Source organism: Drosophila serrata, unplaced genomic scaffold (assembly GCF_035046125.1).
Source record: "Drosophila serrata isolate PLE 108 unplaced genomic scaffold, ASM3504612v1 contig_376, whole genome shotgun sequence".
Taxonomy (NCBI): Eukaryota; Metazoa; Arthropoda; class Insecta; order Diptera; family Drosophilidae; genus Drosophila; species Drosophila serrata.
The window spans coordinates 694369-713324 of NW_028257274.1; the positions used below are offsets into that span (position 1 = coordinate 694369).

Genomic DNA, 18956 nt, shown 5'->3' on the forward strand with positions numbered 1-18956 from the left:
ATGAAAAATTCATATGTGCCAGGTGAAAAGACTTAAAGTTTCTATAAAAATATTCCAAAATCTTTTTGTTTTTAAATTTAGGCAATGAAGATATAAAATCTTAAAATCTTACTTAGTAAAATTACAAATATTTAAATAGTCAGTCAATTAAAATTTTTAATGCTTACATTAAAGCAAATTATCTTGATTCCTTAAATCTTTTGAATTAAGTCCTATGTATATATTATATTATATATATTAAATATCCCTTTCACGTTCAATTTAACGCTTACTAATATAGTTTTCTATATACCTTTATTTGTTCTTTTATTTTTCTTTGTGTCTTTTGACCCTAATGGGGTTGTTTAATAATAACAAAACAACAACACAGAAGATGCAAAAAGGGGGCAGATCAATAAGCCCATTGCGAAAAACAGGGCCAATAGAAAATGCCCAACCCCCAAGGTGGCGTTGTTAACCCCTTAAGCTTTCAAATTAGTGAATGCAAAAAGTGCGTAAGAAGCAGGACACACACACAAATACACCTTCCCATATATACACATACATAAATATATCCATATATACACCGACTGGTCATTGGCCTCAAAAAGGAAGGAAGAAAGCGGAAGAGGAAGTAGGGGAAATACATATATATATATAAATATACTATATAAATATAATATATATATTAAGGATGGGGAAGAAAATGAATCCAGCCAAACAAGTTGTGAGTTCAGGGGTTAAGAGTGTGTGTGTGTGTTGGCTTTTTTTCGAATGAAAATTTTCAAAACGAAATTAAAATTTTACGCATTTGCAGCGCACTCGCACAACACAAACACACACACTCACACAAGGATATACAGGATACAGTCATGCGAATATGTGGAGTACTCCTTTGGTCATAACTCAACTGGCTCACACACACATTTACGTAATTAAGGCCTACCCAAAAGCACTTCAGACTTTCACCCAGCCCAAGTCCCAATTCCGAATCCAATTGCGAACCCAATCCAAGTCAAGTCTAGCACATTCTACGGTTGTTAAACTACAGGACTTTTGCCTCCATTATTGGCAACACCCTTACCGCTCTTACCTCCACAGGACCTCCACAGGATCTCCACAGGACCTCCAATACCACCACCACGGCCAAGCTGCCAATCAAATTCTGCCTCTCTATACAAATTGTTCGCTGCATTTTTGATTCCATTTTCGCCATGGCATCGACTGGGCCAAATAACTTTCGATGCATTTTTTATTTACGCATTTTCATTTTCTCCTTGATGGGTACAGTGAAGAAAATTTGGGGAATTTTCCAGGATTTATATGGTATTTTTACAAATAATTTTCATTAAAAGTTTACATCAGGAGTTTTACAACACGTCTTAGATATCTTTAGATTACACTTACGTAAATTTTAACAAAGATATATGGATAGTTCTCTCTTTGAGTTTTAGTTTATAGAAATATATAGTAATTAAATTGAAATTGTTGCTCTAAGTTATACATTCTAATATAAATCTTTACATATTTATAATAGAACCTAAAGATAGAGCTTGATATACCCCTGCTCACATTTTGTTCCTTTTCTTCTCTTTCTCTTCCTTAAAATCCATTTCAAAATTCCAAAAAATTCCCACAACTCTATACAAAAAAATCACAGAATACTCCCTCATCAAATATCAAATAATATTTACCCTAAATTTTATTTCCTGTGTACCCATGCGTGTTTCTGTAGCTCCTCCTCGAGGCTTATGCTCAATTAGAGCTCTTCATATCGAGCGGTCAGCAATTAAACCATTTTCCAAGCCATTTAAACCTATCCCGAAACGAATCGAATTGTAATTGAATGTTCCACAGTGAACCCCACATAGTAAAACTCCCCAAACCCCCGGAATCGAAACAGATTTCCTGTGGAAGAGGTGCACATAGATATGTGGCAGCTAGACAGCGACAGCTACTTGCAACTTGCAACTTGACCTAGACCAAAGCCGCTTACGTTGACGCGTCAAGTTTTGTCATGGCTAATACCGAACTAACGATGGCTTTTTGACATTTCCCTCTTTTGCTATTTTGTTTGTTTTTTTACTATTTTCATAGTAGTTGCTGTTGTTGATTTTCTTTTTTTTATTTTTCGTCACCAGAATTTGTGAGGCTTCATTGGATTGGCTTTTGGCCAAAAAGAATGGTGGAGTGGGCACAGAAATTGAGTTGGATTTATGCATGTAAAGCCGGAAAAAGGGGTAGCCGGACATGTGGGAAGAGCTATAAAAACTATGTCCGGAGGATATTGGAGAAAAATGTAATCGCAGAGGAAATTTATATGCGAAAGTAAGGTGGAAATGGGAAATGGTTTGGCTAAGAAGTTATGGCAGGGAAGAGGGTAATTTAAGACATGTAAATCTTGTTAAATCTTATAGGTTTTGTTGTTTTTTTTTCTATAATATATTTATATTAAATAGATGATAAATAAATATATAATATAATATATATAATATAACTATTTTTAAATGCAATTTAAAAACTTAAATGTCTCAACTGTGCGTATACGTAATATGTCGCTCTTTAGTTCATTAACAGTTAAATCCTTTATATCTTATGAGTTCTGGTGTTCTTTTTCTAAATAAATTTTTTTTCAAATTAATGATAAATCAATATAAAATCTTCGGTGCACAAAATTATTTTTAAATGAACTTTAAGAACTTAAATGCCCTAAAAGTGCGTATACGTAATATGTCGCTCTTTAATTAATTAACAGATAAATCTTATAAATTCTAGATTCTATTGTCTTTCAAAGTATTATTTCTCTTAAATTGATGATAAATAAATATTTAAATTACGCATCACAAAACTATTTTTAATGGCATTATAAAAACTGAAATGCTTCAACAGTGCGTATACGTAATATGTTGCTCTTTACTTAGTTAACAGTTTAAACTGTCTTAAATCTTATAAGTTTTGGTATTATTTTTTATTAGTTATATTTACTTTAAATAAATGATAAACGTAAATACAAATTTGGGTGCACAAATCTATTTTTAAATGAAATTTAAACAGTTAAATACCCTAACCCTGCGTATACTTAATATGTCAAAAATACTCATTACTTTGTTAAGGAATTCCTCACTCAAAATTCAAAGAGGAAAAACTTAAAATACCCCTAAGCACCTCTTTGCAAAACCCTAATGCTCCTGTGATTTATTAAAAAAAGAGGTAAAGTAAACCTCAAAAACCCACAGAGTCACGGTCAAGGCCTTTGATCAAGCGCTGTCCAGTGAGGGAAAGAGTCATCATCGGAAAGACCGAACATCAACCACAACTCCGGCGAATAATGTGCCATAAGAAATCCCAATAGAATCGGAGGATATTGTGGGTCTTGGAGGGGGCCACAAGGGCAAAGCCTGTCCCTGTTTTTGTTTTTCTCTACATTATATTATGTTTTTTGTTGTGCTTTGGGTAACATAATCGGTCACTGACTTGGTGCATTTGGCGTGGTAATTCGAGAACTCTTTGCACCGTCCATGTCTGTTGCGGGTGGTCAGGGAGGAGCTAGAGGAGGAGGAGCTAAAGGAGCTAAAGGAGCAGGAGGAGCACGAAGAGGTGCTTTAGGAGGTACCAGAACAGCAGCGGATCTTGAACCAGAACAGATGAGATCGGATCCAATCCGATCCGGTACAGTCGTCCTACCGCAATCAAATTGAAATTGCGCCAAAAACCCAAAAGGCCACAAGACCATGTACAACAATTTATCACTTTTTGTGATTTGTGGGGGTTTCATTTAGGTTGGTTGTTAGATACTCTTCATTTTTTCAATAAGTGTAAAAAAGGAGGAAATAACTTAGCCAAAATATTTGCAATTAATAATATTATATGACAATTTGTTGGGCTAATCAATTTTAAAAATCGCATAACTAAGCCAAAAATGCTTTAATTTCAATTCAGAAATCGTTCCTATGTTTATTAGGTTAATAAATCTGCATACTCAATTTACAATTTTGAAAAATTCAACATTTTTGACAATTTAAAAATGATTATAAAATTTTCAATTTTTGGTAAAATTAAAAAATATTATTTTTTGACCGGAAATAGCTAGATCGACTTCATTATAAATTCAGTAAAAAATAATATAACTATGGCAATATCTTAGTAATTTGTTTTTACCTGAGCCACCCCGCATTCTATTTAATATAGATTTTCCTAAGACTATTAAAAACCATTATTAAAATGTCGTAAAATTGAACCAATATCTTCAGTTTCCTTCCATTTAGTACGTACAATTTAGAGTAATTCAGCATGTCAGTATTAACATAAAAATCACGCTGTGATTCCCGGACAACTTCAGGATTTCAAGAGCAAAAGAACAAGAACTCAAAGGCGAAGAGAAGGAAGCACATTTTCGGTTTCATTTGGTGAATTCGAGACGGGAAAAGAGACAGAGAGTAACATCGATCGAACCGCAGAAAGAGATGGGAACAAATGGCAACCGGCTGCAAGACTTCACTTTCGTGCTAAATTATATCATCGTCGTCTCCAAATTGCAAACACACACACAACGCACACACAACACTGCAAATTCGGTGGGGTGTGGTGGGGTTTGGGGGGGGGGGCCTAAATGCGATATAGGGGAGCCAACTTGAAGAAGGCAACAAGTTTTCCGCAGGCTCTTTGCTACGCTCAACTTACACGTTGAGAAATTTATGGGGGGCTTTCTTTAAAATTTATTTAATGATTATTGTGTGAGTTTAAATATTTAATTTTACAAATATTTATAAAGTTGTATTATTAGTGTAAGGAAAAAATGGATATGATTATGAGACAAACTTACAACTTTTTTTAAGTTGTTCCATAAAATATTTATATATTATTATAAATATTGCAGTGAATATACTAAGCAATAAATAATACAACGTTACATTATCTTAAAACAAAACCATTGTAGTCATAGCACTAGAAAGAGCTTTTATATATACGATAGTTATTTAAAAGAAAATTATATTGTAATGTTAAAGAATCACCTGCTTTAAACAATTTGAAAAAGTGGTAATTTAGTACTAATTTAAACCTACCAAGTGAACTAAATATTTTAAATACAAATTAATACAATATATTATAAAGATTTAATTTATTTTCCAATTGTAACTTATTCCTTATATCTTGTCTTTAAAATATTTATAAAATTATTTTCCGCTATCATTAGAACCTTGTAGAGTATTTCAGTCAGAAGCTTGAAACATAGTGAAGAAGTCATTTCCGACCGTTTAAGTCATATATATTATTAATCAGCATCAATAGCTAAATTGTTATAAATCGAATAGGTCGAACAGGTCAAAAAATAAATTTTCGAAATTTTTTCAAAAATTTTCAAGAAAAGTTAAGGGGTTAAAATGGTCAAAAATGGACAAATTTTTGAATTTTTTTAAATTTTAAATTGAGTAAGCAGATTTGTTAACCTAATAGAAACGGTTTCTGAATTCAAATTAATGCATTTTTGGCTGAATTATGAATTTTTTAAACTTGAATTTTTCAAAAACATAGTCTGAAAATCTCGTTAAATATTGATTCAAAAAATGCTAATATTTGATCGATTTCCAATACAATCCTACAATTCAAACTGCAAGGATATTTAAATTCCGACTTCCCAAACTCCTTGCTTGTTGATCTTTAAAAAATTGTATAATTTCACAGAATCCTAATTAAGGATCTATATTTCTGTCACTGTACCGCTTGGAGCTGCCTTCCTTTTTTTTTGGGCATACACTCACATTTTGTCGCTGGGTTATTCTCTTCTGGGCCTTGTTCTTCCAATACTCTCCGATCCTCTGCCTCTGCCCCCTTGCCCCTTTCCACACGTCGCCTGGCATATTCGTCAATTTTTGTGCGCATGCAATTTACGCAGCGCGGCAAAGGAACTGCAACAGAAAACAAAAAAGCCAAACTGAACCGCAGAATACGAAAAACCTTGAGTACGGTCAGTGACCAGAAAAAATGCATAAACATTTTTGTATTCTCTTCCCTTTCTTCTTTCGGTTCGGTTGGAGCGGGGAGGGGCCGGAAAGAGGGGGCACCAGGAGCAGAGTCCACCGGCAGCAACGTCTTCGTTTTCGTTCGTCGCTTTTTTGTTTTTCTTTATTTTTGCAGCCAGTCAATTGCAAATTTTCGGAAATTCTGCGAAGAATGAAGAAGGGGTTGTTGTTGGTTGGAAGAAAAGCGGTACGAAGAGAGAACAGCCAGTGAGGCACGTACGATCGGACGAATGGGATACCCCACACTCTCGATCTTTTCAACCGAATATATGGGTACCTCGTAATTGGAAGGGTTTAAGGGGTATGATGAGTTGCCACAGGAACTTATTTATTATCCTTTTTTCAATAGAGTTTTTAATAAGTATTTGATATTTTTGGCTTAGAGATATTGCAAAAGATTTTAGAAACATATATAATACCATTTGGAGTTTATTTATTGCATATAAGTTTAGTAATACTATCTTATAATTATATTTTATATATAATTTATATAATTTAGTTGTAAATAAATATAAGCTATTTGTGTATTACAGATCCTTTAATAAGCCTTGAATAATTATAATACCATAAAAACTATACTAACTTAATATTCTTTGAAGCTCTTAATGGCATTTATAAAATTGATACAATTTTCTTTTAACATTAGCAGCATTTGTACACCTTAATTATATTGCTTTTAATATAATACATTAATTTTAAAATATCTAATTTTTTTTACAGAGAGTGATGCCTACAAGTCTCCTGACTTCTCTGCCTGACCTGATAGCCATCTTTTTGCTTTGGTAAGCATCTTCTGCACTTTCGTACTAAATTAAAAAAAAAACCCTATTATATGGCAATGTTATCAAAATATATTTTTTATATATCTTATTTTAGTTATTTTGATATAATTATATAAAGTATTTTATATATTTTTATAAATGCATTATTATAATATATCATTTACCTACTTTATCCTCATATCTAGCTACTTTCTTCCATTTATTTCTCACTCAAATACAATTGTAACATCTTAATTTATTATGTGGGCACCCCTCTTCTTTACCCAGGGTATCAACTAGTCTCATTCTTTACCCAAAATTCCCTTTTTGGCTGGCGTGGGCTCGTCTGCGGATGGCCAAAGCATGTGCACAAGGGGCTGCCTTAATGGCCAACGTATTTTTGGCAGACGCTACGCACACACATTTGGGGGATATATTATACACCCGAGAGTGGTGTGTGGTGTGTGTTGTGTGTGTGTTGTTTGTGCATTCCTGGCACAGCCCCAGCCGGTTTCCCTCAGCACTTTGAAGTGCAAAAGGAGAGGGGGATCCAGGGATTGGGACAGCGAGCAATAAGTCTGTCGATCCACTGCCATAATTTTTGTTTATTTTTTGTTTTGCTCGGCACTTTTTTCGGGCTCCCCCTTTGCTCAGCCTGTGTGTGTGTGTGTATTTTCAGCAGGCTATAGCCTCTCTCCTCTCCTCTCCTCTCCTCTCTTTCCAGCGATCTTTTCAATTATCAAGGACAAATGTGCGTTGAACTTGATCTCGCTTTTCATTGCCTTGGCCCTCTTGGTCGTGGTCTTGCTCTTGGTCCCATTTTCTGCAGATGCATACTATATACATACTACTTATGTTTACACGAATCCAATTTTAAATTTAGATCTGTGTCTGGTGTCTGGCCCCACCGAAAAACTAGTCATAAAATCGGTTGCTTTAATGCTGCAAACGTTGATTAGGATCCAGATAGGAGTTCAGCAAACAATTAAGAATCATAATTTATCTGCCAGTCGATTCCCCTAACTATACTGGCCAATAAGAAAGCCAAACAAATGGGTTGGCAGAATCAAATTTCTGTCCATGATTTGAGCAGGTTGTCCGAAAATAAAACCCAACTTCCACCATTTGGGGGGAATCGTAAAAATGCATCCCAGAACGCAGAACCCAGAACGCAGAACCCAGAACCCAGAACCCAGGTGTGTCTTCCTCAATTTCACAGACAGAGCGTCTGACACAACCCAAACTCACACAAATCCAATCCCAGTCAAGATGCAATCCCGTCGGAGGCTGTAAGGTGGATTAAGTTGTTATGCCAGGCATTAGCAAAAGGTGTTGCTCAAGCAGGCAGCTGTTTGGGATAAAATCTTGTAAAGGGTACATGGGTTTTTGTAGTCAGTTTGCCTGGAATTAAGTTAGGAAAATAATATGTAAAGATTCTGTACAATTAAGTAGATTAAAGTCTTAAATTCAGGCTCTTTTTCAAAGGGGATTCTATAAAAAGTGGTTTGGAAACTTATTAGAAATTCAAATTAACCTTAAAAACTAACTAGAAAATTATACAAAAATCGGTTTTAAAAAAGCCTATATAATATCTAAATAATATTATCTTAAACTTCAGAAACTTCCAGCTTCGTTTAGACCCTATTTCCCCTGCCAAATCAACTTAAACTTTGTTGCCACCTTTGGTGTCCGAATGTCCGAATGTGTGAGGTTGGTGGCATGCCACAGGTGAGGCCTTTTTCCTGGCTGGTAAATTGTTTTGATAGAGCCAGAAAATCCAAAGGAAAATGCAGCAAGAAGTAAACCAACTTGGCCCAATCCATACCATAAGCCGGCCTAATGGTGTGTGTCCTAAGTCATTAGGGATACACAGATACATAGATAGCCAGTTTCAAACTCATTCTGGCAATGGCCATGGTACAGCAGCCACATTAATGGGCACAATAGAATGTCTGGCATTCATCAACCCTATAAGCCAACTCATCAGCAACGATTTTTGTAGCATTTTTAAGTTAATTTACCCAACAGGAAAAAGCATTCGAGATTCCTGTCGCCATCCCGGCACTTGGCCATCTCCATCGCCATCGCCATCGCCATCTCCATCTCCGTTTCCATCTTCATCAACGTTTCTAGTGTCTAACTAAAAATCTTCCTCTGCATTCGATCATTTATGGCATTTTATTTGGCGCGTCAGCAAATGTTGCTAAGCAATTTATTTATGACATTTTTTTCGTTGTTGCTGTTGTTGCTACTGCTGTTTGCCACATTTGCCAACTCGGGATCGTGCGGCAATGTGTGGCACAAAAAAAAAAAAAAATATATATATATATAGAGAAGCTTCGGAAAAAAGTAAATAAATAAAGAAACTGGCCGCATGACGCGTCCAAAACGCGCGACAACTCAAATCTTGTAATAGCCACAGCCGCAACATGACAAGAGACTCAAGTTCCATATTCATTAGTTACAATAAAAAAAAAAATAAAGGAGAACCAAGTCCAAGCCAGATACAGCTACATAGTAAAAGCCATGATCATCAGGCAACTAAATGTGGCTAATGACTGCCAAGGTGTCTTGGCTAAATACCCTTGGATTTTCCTGGCACTCTCCAGCATCAGCATAAAAATCATAACAAATTCCGGACGCAAATTGAATATGTTTTCCATCATTTTTTTATGATCTTTAAATTTAAGAAATAGGTAAAGAAAAATGGGAACAGGAAAATCAACAGGGAAGACAACCAAATCACAAGCAAAACAAAAAAAAAAAAAACTGCAAAAAAAATATAGGAGCGAAAATCAAGCTCTGAGGGAAGGAAAAACCTGATTTTTCCTTTCGGCCCAGCGCCAGCATCAGAGCCATGGGGCCGGATATGGCCAAATTGCTAGGGTTCCCGGTCGCCGGTAATTGGCATTGCCAATGCCAATGCCACCAACAACAACAAGGCCAAAAACAACAACAGGTACTGCAATTGCAATAGCCACAAAAATAAGAAAAAAATAAGAAAAACTTGAAAAACATGAAAAAAAAAACAAATGCCAGAAGAACAACGACAATTTTTTTTCGTGTTTGAGTAGTTTTTAGCAAAAATAAATATGAGTCCACGTCTGTGGACCTTTGGCTAAGGTCTCCCTCTTGCTCAATCTTGGGTATCTGGCTTTTAGTAGGGTTTTTTTGTGGCTGTTATACCCTTACTTTTGATAGGGGGTTTTGGCTAAGACTAAAGTAGTTTAAATAACTTAAAATAATGATGTTATAAAATATAATTTAACTGTAAATTTTGTATACTTGATGGTTCCAAAAACATAGAACTTTAAGCCTGTTAAAGGTACAATATTTTCATTGAAATTATTCACACACATTTGACAAAGTTTCTAAGTAAAATAAATAAATATCCTTATCCTTACCTTTAAAGGGGCTTTCTTGAGATTAAAATACTTTAAGAAACATATTTATTTTGTATACCCCTGCAGGGTATTGTAATTGTTGTCAGAATCTTATAAAAATATGAAGGAGTTACATCCGACCCCACAAATATATATATATATTCTTGATCAGCATCAATAGCCAAATCGATTTAGCTATGTCTGGTCAAAATTGATTTTTTCAAAAATTTTCCAAAATTGAAAAACTTTATAAAGATGGTTAAAATTTTCGAAATTTGAAAAAAATTCGAATGTTTTAAAATTTTAATTTTAGTATTTTAGTAAACCTAATAAAAACTAATATAGGAACGGTTTCTGAATTAAAATTAGTTATGATATTTTCAAAGTTTGATGAATTATTTGAATTATCATATAAATAAATTAATAAATATCATAGTTATGATCTATTTCCGAGACGATCATATACTTCGATTGCAAAATGTCAGGATATATAAGCTTTGGTATCCCGAAATTAGCTTCCTTTTATGTTAATGTTATGTTATGTTTTTATGTTGTGCTACATTATCACTTTAATTTAATTAAGTAAAGGCTTTAAAACTATATATAATTTTTAATAAGTACTTTCTATTAATTTTTTCCCGCAATTTTGATATGTGTTCTTATAAAAAAAAGGTTTTGGAAAACCCAGTACGTATTTTTAAATATTTTCCCCAGTCTAGGGTATTTAGTTTTCTGTAATTTCCGCCAAGTTGCCATTGTTTTTTCCAAACTTTTTTAGGCAGCGACAAACGCCAGAGAAGACAGATGTGCGACATTGCAATTTGTTACAGTTGCAGTCGCATTAACGTTTCTGCCAACGGGTTGTGGCAAGGAGAGGCTGCATTTTAGCCAGGTTCTGACTGGGAGTCGGAGTCGAAGTTGGTAGCAGGGCCTGTGGGTTTTGAGGCTTGGGAAGAGAGCTGATGGGAGCAGTGGCAATAGCAACCTAAATATTTTAATGCCCCTGCCACATTGATGGTTCGCTTTTTGTTGATGATGTTGCTGCTACTTCTGATGTTGCTTCTGCTGTTGTTGCTACTTCTCTGGCAATTAACATTTTTTGCGTGCACAAATATTTTTTGACTTGGGTGAAAGAAGGCAGTTACAGCGGCAGATGCACATGAAATTCACAACAGAAGCAACTGCTGCTGCTGCTGCTGCTGCTTCTGCAGTTGCATGAAAACTCAAACAAATTAAACTTGCAACAAAAACACGGCATAATACTGCAGAATGAAAGAAATACATGAAAAAAACAGCAACAATTGACTCTGGGCCTGGCTGAAAACGTAACGAAATATGTTAAAATGCAACCAAGTGAGTAAATTGTATGCCAAGGGGGGGTGGGTGGAGTAGGTGGCAGAACTGTTTATGTAGCTCACCCACTCAGACACACACACACACACGCAGGCACGCACACACTTGAGCACTTCATAAACTAAGCAAATTATTATTTAAAAGCTCAGTTCGGGGTGAGGGGGAAGGGGTCATGGAGCCTTGGGGTTCGGCTTTGGGGCACTGCACTTGTACAAAAATTATGCACAAATTGTTTTAATTACGCGCTGCCACAGTTTGTGGCATACAGGGTGGAGAAAGGGAGGCGTGGTGTGAGCTTGGGCGGTAAGCATCATCATCAACAGCAGCAGCAGCCGCATTAGGTTGTGGCAACAAAACTTTGGGAAAATTGTTACCAAATGGCATTTTGGTTTGACGAATTAGGAAGCTTTTATGTTATTTTTGCTAATTTTTGTTGTGAAGATTAGTCACATTTTGCCCAAAAGAAGTAAATCAATTTTCAAAAATACAAAAAATTCTAGACTGTTTAACTTAATTAATATTTTAATTATATGATAGACTTAGATACAACATATATATAGCTATAAGGAGATACTTTTAGGTCTTTTATAATATTTGAAATATACTTTCTAATTTTATTCTAAGTCACAAAACGTTTTCAAGGTTTTAAAATCATTTTACTACTTTATTAAAGCAATAAAGCAATTAACATTGGGTTTATCTATATATTAAACATATAAAAATTATAGTAATTTTTTGGGATCATTAAATAGAAAATTTTCTATAAGTTATAACATTTTTTTGGTTAGGAATCTGCAAATAATAAAAAAAATATTTGTAAACATTGGGATTATTAAACACATATAAATACTGTAATACACTGTAATATAAATACTTTATATATTGATTAATCCCAATAATTTTTTTTGTATATTGAATAATTCCAATGATTACTAATATTTAATTTAATAATTTTATATTATTGCCTTAATTTTTCTTACCCAAAAAATTATTATAACTTGCATAACTTTCCTGCTCTTTCTGCGAAAAACCCTTCCCTAAAGCTCTGCCTGTGTGGCTTTTGTTTGTTTATTTTTTTTTTTTGCAAGTTCTATTCATATTATTTTTAATTATATATAGCCACATAGAAAACTTCTCAAGTTCGGCGAGTGGGTGGTTAGGGGGGGAAGTTATAGCTGTAAGCCAACGGCAAAAAATGGGAGCCACCCATTTGATGGTACCGCGTTCTCCACCTGCACCTGTACTGTCCTACAGTACAAGTGCCTTAAAAAATATTTTCACTTTACATTTTTTGCGTGTGAAGGGTGTGGTGGCTTAGGGGGTTGGGGGGATAGGGGGTGGTAGGTTTAGGAGGAGCAGGAGGAGGAGTACCAGGAGGGAGGGGCAGTTAGCGAACGCAGGTAAGATACACAGACAATGTTGCTTGCCGCTAAGGCTTGATAATTACCAGGTTGTTGTTGTAATGCCTTCCTCCCCCTCAACCTTTTCCCCCTAAATTTATGTTGCCTTTGCATGCACACACACCGTTGGGTGAGTGTTGTGCGTGTGAGTGTGTATATGCAGAGAGAGAAAATTGGTAGGTAATTTGTAGAGAAATAAATTGAATTGCATAAAAAATGCTTATGTTCTTCAAAACGTATTTTCTTTTAATTAAATTATATGTATAATTTTTGGTTCTAATAAAATAGAATGTTTAAAAAATATAAATTAAATATTAATACTTTTTCTGTAAAAAAAGAGTAAATAAACTATACAAAAAAAGGAACAACTTATAGCAGAAACAGGTAGCTTTAAAACTCTTCTTAATTCTAATAAACCTCGAATTAAGCACTACAATAAATACATTTGAATTATTATAATTATTATTAAAATTCTATTAAAGTATTCCCATTTTCTCAGTGCATTCCCAAGTGCCTATAGAAGTCAAGTCAATCTTTTAGACTGTTTTTACATAATTATAACAACGAGCTACCTCGCAAGCCGCTGCTGCTGATGATGCTTCTTCAGCTGCCATTTTATTGTTTTCATTTCTCGTACTCTTTTTTTTTGAGTTATTTTTTATGTTAGCATTTTTTCATCGCCGCAACAGTAGCGGCAATTTAAATGCCTAAACAATAATTTGTGCATAATTCTGGCGCGGGGGGAGGCTATATTGTTTTTGGTTAAATGCCCTCCCCAGAGTCAGTCATGCCAAAGATCTCTTCTTCTCTGCCCGACCTGGCAATTACGTTATGCAAATCTTTTGGGCCCCCAATTAGAGCATTTCCTCGCAGTGCCAAGGATCCGATCCGATTCCCTTCAGGCTATTCACAAGACAAAAAGCCACAATATCCGTTTGCTATTAGAACCACGAAGAGCCTTAGATTTTGTCCATATTTTACGCACTTTACGCAACGCGGTTTTGGGGAAAGAAGAATGGCAGTGCAAGGCATACGAATAGGCCCTGGTTTCCGGTTTCCGGCGGCAAAGATATGGTCGAAAATTTACGGCTTTTGCCAAGAACAACTATTCAAGGAAAGGCGCCGCACGCACAAAAATCACCGCACGAAAAAGGTACAGTTGTGCACGGGGCCAAACGGCCATTAAATTTTCTCACTCAAGTCTCACTGCACTGCACCATCACTCCCCTTTCGATGGGTGCAAAAATATCGATAAACTGTGCAACCCAACCGCCAATCCCAATCCCAATCCCAAACTGCGTGCATTTTATTTATTTATGTATATTATAAATTTTACATACACATCATTACGTAAGGGCAAAATGCGTTAACTCTTTTTCTATGGAGCCTTTTGAGGGGTGCCAATTTACGCACAATGAGGAAGAAAGTTTTGTGGGCGTTTTTTCAATGGTTAGGAGAAGGGATACCAATACCTATACCTATACCACCTGGGTAATTTTTAGCTTCCGTTTTGCCTCTGCCTATTTGGGCATGAGACTGAACCACCTGAAGTGCCCCCACTATAGAATGCCCGGTGCTCCTGCTCCTACTTCTCCTCCTCTGGCAACGCTGCCATCGGTCGTGTGCATGCGTGAAAATTTTTCCACCACATCGATTACTTTACGCAAATTAGTGCGTAGATATTTTGCAAAAATGTTCTATAAATAATTCAGTTTGGTTCGGTTCAGTTTGATGTGCGGGGTAATCGCTGTACAGCGAGTGCCTTAGAACAGGTCAGTTGACTTGACCAATGCCTGGAAAAGGGTGTGTAGGAGGGAGTTTTCTTTATTAAAAAGGTGGGCGAATTCACACACACTCGTTTAGAGTGACGCTTCACTCGATATAAACGCTTAATTTAAAAGATTGATGCAATTTTTATGAAGCTATGAAACATTTCTGTACTTGTAATAGTTCAAGAGTTTGCTTTGTATTAATATTACATTTGCTTACATTAGAATTTATAGTTTTTAATTTATTATTATAATGAAAACAAAAGCAACCCTTTGATATCTTTATTAAACCCTATGACAACATAAAACCAGGCAACGAAAGTAAGATAATTTTCTCTTTAAAGACCCGAACCCGAGAATATTACTTGCTAAATTAATGAAAATACTTTTGATATTAAAATGCGAGACATATATATTAGATAAGTATTTAATTAATTCTTATTCGTGCTTCTTAGAGTACTTAAGTCATTCTTGATAATACAGTTTATCCAAACCGTAAATACTTTTCAGATACTTTAGCACTTCATTTGTTCTCCATTCTCCCCTAAAGTTACGACATCTTCTGCAATACTTTTGCGGAGGAAATTGTTTCTTGGCGAAAAATGGATCGTCACTGATAGAACCGGCCAATTTTCTATTAAAATGATTGTGAGCTTTCCATAGCCAAAGGATCTCCTCGTCATGGGTCTTCACATCATCGATCTGTTTGTTCTGAGCGTAGAACCATAAATTCCTAAAGCACTCTGGGCAGCCCATAAAATATTGAGTATATCCGTGAAATGCCCAAAGGACAGCTCCCGGCTGGATGCATTCAGGAAGTTGGGATGCTGCCACCGTCAAATAGTGAAATAGAGTCCAAAGGGAACAATTAAAGTCCCTCAATCCGGACTCAGAGCCTCTGCAGCCAAGATAGTCGTTTCCCTTGTAGCTTTTATCCAGAAGTTCCTTGGCATTAATTGTTGTGTTCAGAAACTCTTGTGTTACTTCTGATTGAGATTGTATAGACCAAAATATATTGTTTATGTAGAGTTTTCCTTCATCTGTTGCCAGCGGATTCAAGTAGTGCAGGAGAGCAATTATATTCTTCAGTACAATCAGTTTATTTCCTTTGAACACTGGCACCTTTAAAAGTTGAAGTCTCAGAATATGATCTATAGCTCGTTCCAAATCGACCAGATATATTATATTCTTTTCATCTCTAAGAGGGAATATTAGATTCCCACGGAAAGTTGTATTCTCGGGTTTTAGTTCAAGCAGATTTAATGGCCTGCATGTTGCTTCCAAGGAGTTGATATTGTTAAAAATCAGAAATAATGACAGAAGCACTGACCACAATGTGGGTGAATATTGAGGTTTTTGTAATAGTTCCATATCCAGTCGATCCTCAAATTAACTATACTCAAAAGGAAAAGTGAAGGCAATTATAAAGGTTTAAATTAATGATATAACCGATACAAATTTATGTGAAATTTCAATTTAACAGAGACATACAAGAGTATTGATTACAATTTCATGGTACTGATATTGATTTCTACTCAACCTCTTTATGTAATGTACAGGCTATATATTTAGTTTTGTTTTTACTGTTTAACTAGTATCAATATCTAGTTCGACTTAATGTTATAGCTCTATCTTATGGATCAAAATACCACAAAGTATACGAAAAGTATGTGTATTACTTCATATATACAGAGACTCTTCACTATCTACATTCTCAGTAGTTATGGTGATGTAAGGAGAACAACATTTTTATGGTATTTCTGTCTAAGACCGCAGGTGTTCCTAAATCAGTAAGGATCCAAGCAGGTAATCAGATTGATAAACTCGGGATGGTTCATCGGACACTTTTATTAGAATATTTCCTAAGCCATTTAGAATATTCCGGTTTACTCCGAATAGATTTCACTGCTACCAACACCATCACAAACTAGGATAAAGGACCTCGTAGGAGAAGACCAGAACCCAAAGGACGAGTTTGTAACTAAGAGAAGATATGATGAAATTGGGTTACTTAGTTGGTGGCTTTATTTTCTTACAATGTTGGCGGGTTCAGTCAAATGTTGTGACTGTTGGGATCTGAAAATGCATATACCACATACATTATAGTTTTTTTCATGCTTTTAATTTGCTAAGCGTTGATAATCTTTACAGACCAAAATTATACAAAACAAATCACATCCAAGCCTTTTAGAAAAAACATTATTTTATTAAATGAGAACATTAAAAAAGTGTGCAAAACGCTTACAAATACTGTAAAAATTAACCATAATTAAAAGCAATTATTCAATGATTATTCAATTATATCCCTGGGCAGTGGGTAAACCATAGAAGCTCAGGTTCTCTCTATCGTAGATCTTTTTCAAATACTTGAGCACTTCTGGCTTCTGCCACTCGGAGCTATTGCTGCTGGACCGGCAAGTGGGGCAATCCTCTTCGCTGGGGAACTGAATCTTGGGGAATTTGGGATCCTCGGTGGAATCACTAGCCACACGTTGATTGACCTCGTTGTGAGCCTCCCAGAGCCAAAGGATTTCCTCATCGTGACTCTTGACCGAAGCCAAACGCCTTCGCTTGGCCATTGCCTGGAAGTGCCGCGAACAATCCGTGCAGCCAAAGAAATACTTGGCAAAACCATGAACAGCTAAGAGGACAGAGCCTGGCTTAAAGTAATAAGGTGGCTTGGCTGCTTCCACGGTGAGAAAGTGGAATAGTGTCCACAAAGAGCAAGTGAATCCGCGCAAGAAGGGACGTGAGGCTATGCAGCCCACATAACGCCTTGCTTTGAAGACTTTCTTAAGAGGCTTCTCCAGGGACTCCACTGTTTCGGCAAACTGAACTCCCGTCATGGTCTTGGCCTGGCTCAAAGAACTTCGGAGGTTTTTCAGCAGCAACTGACCATCTTTATTCAGAGGATTAAGGTAGCTGACCACGGTTATGATGTTCTTCAAGGCAGTCAAATTATTTCCCTCCAGGAAAGGCGGCTTGGGGAGCTCAATGTGGAGTAGCTTATCAATGGCCTGTTCCAGATCAGCTCTATAGACCCTCTTTGGTGGCTTCAGAACTTCCGCTATGATGGCCTGATTCTGCTGATCCAAAAACTCTGTCGCATTGGCAGCCTCAACAATGGGTAATGGTGGCTCTGGCTTGTAATCGAGGGACTGAAGGTATTCCCCCACAACGGTGGCATAGGCTTTACTTGTATCTTCGGTGGTTGTCAGACTTTTGGGGTTCCCCTCTTGATCGATGATAACTAACTTCAGATCGGTCACATCTTTAAGGCCAAAGTTGGCAAAGACCGCAGGATCCTCCACGATACGCACTTCCAAATCTTTATAAGGCAAAAGTTCGAGTAGAGTATCCCTGCCTATTTGGGAATCCTTGGGTTGGAATACCAAAGCAATGACCTTCACTGAGGGACTTCGAGCCAAGTGTCTCTTAAATATGCTTTCCACATTATCATCCGACTTCAAAGGTGCAAAGTTTGGCTGCTCATTTCGTGAGACAAACTCAGCCAGTGTTGAGGTTATTACCTGAGGATCTTGACTGGGTATATCCAAGCCTAGGCTGTGATTATGTTTGTAGGAATCCAAGGCAAAATAACGCAATGTGGGAGTCTGACGAATATCAAACTCCCGGCACACATCCACATTCCTCTCCTGGGCACAATCAATGCCATAGATCCGGAGGATGGAGTTCCATTTGTAAAGGTCACGAGCCAAACCCTTAAAGATCGGGGCAAAGCGTTGACAATCCCCACAGAAGGTATTGAGGAACTGCACCAGTTTGCCTTTGTCACCATCCATTACCAGAGCTGCTCTCAGTGACTCACTGTCCAGCATTTTCACATTGTCCGACTCGCTGTAGAGACTGACCTCGTTGGGTGACTTTCTGTCATTGATTCTGTTGGCCGAGACAAGCAGGCAGAGCGACAGCACCAGGAGGAGCACCTGGTTCAGTGGCGGATTCATTTCGACACACAAAAAATAACGATACGATGCTCACCAGTCAAATCGGTCGCCACAACTGATTTAAAGGCAGGGGGCTCTTTAGTAATTATAGTCGCGTTTCGGTTCGAGGTGCTTAATCCTCAATCTCCCCCATCCACAGAACGTGCGTTCTCTCAAAACAGGTTTTATTTTTGTTTCAATTTGATGACTCTGCCATCTATTCTAGACACCCACAAATATACATTTATGTTATTGATTAGTTTCGGTCAAGCGGAGAGGAAAGCGACTCATTTCAGGTTCCGTTTGAGGCGAGGCAGGAATTCCTATGAAACATATCATCGGGA

At 36.5% G+C, this 18956-nt stretch overlaps 1 protein-coding gene across 1 annotated transcript; it reads right to left on the reverse strand.

Annotated features, from left to right (window-relative positions):
- Positions 1–16850: 16850 nt before the first annotated feature.
- On the reverse strand, positions 16851–18690 carry LOC110190853 (sulfhydryl oxidase 2-like). The gene has a single exon (XM_020961502.2). The coding sequence runs from the start codon at positions 18631–18633 to the stop codon at positions 16960–16962; it is 1674 nt and encodes a 557-aa protein (XP_020817161.2). The 5' UTR covers positions 18634–18690; the 3' UTR covers positions 16851–16959.
- Positions 18691–18956: the final 266 nt, after the last annotated feature.

Excerpts from the sequence above, each read along its gene's own strand:
- LOC110190853 (XM_020961502.2), bottom strand. The coding sequence starts at position 18,633 with ATGAATCCGCCACTGAACCAGGTGCTCCTCCTGGTGCTGTCGCTCTGC.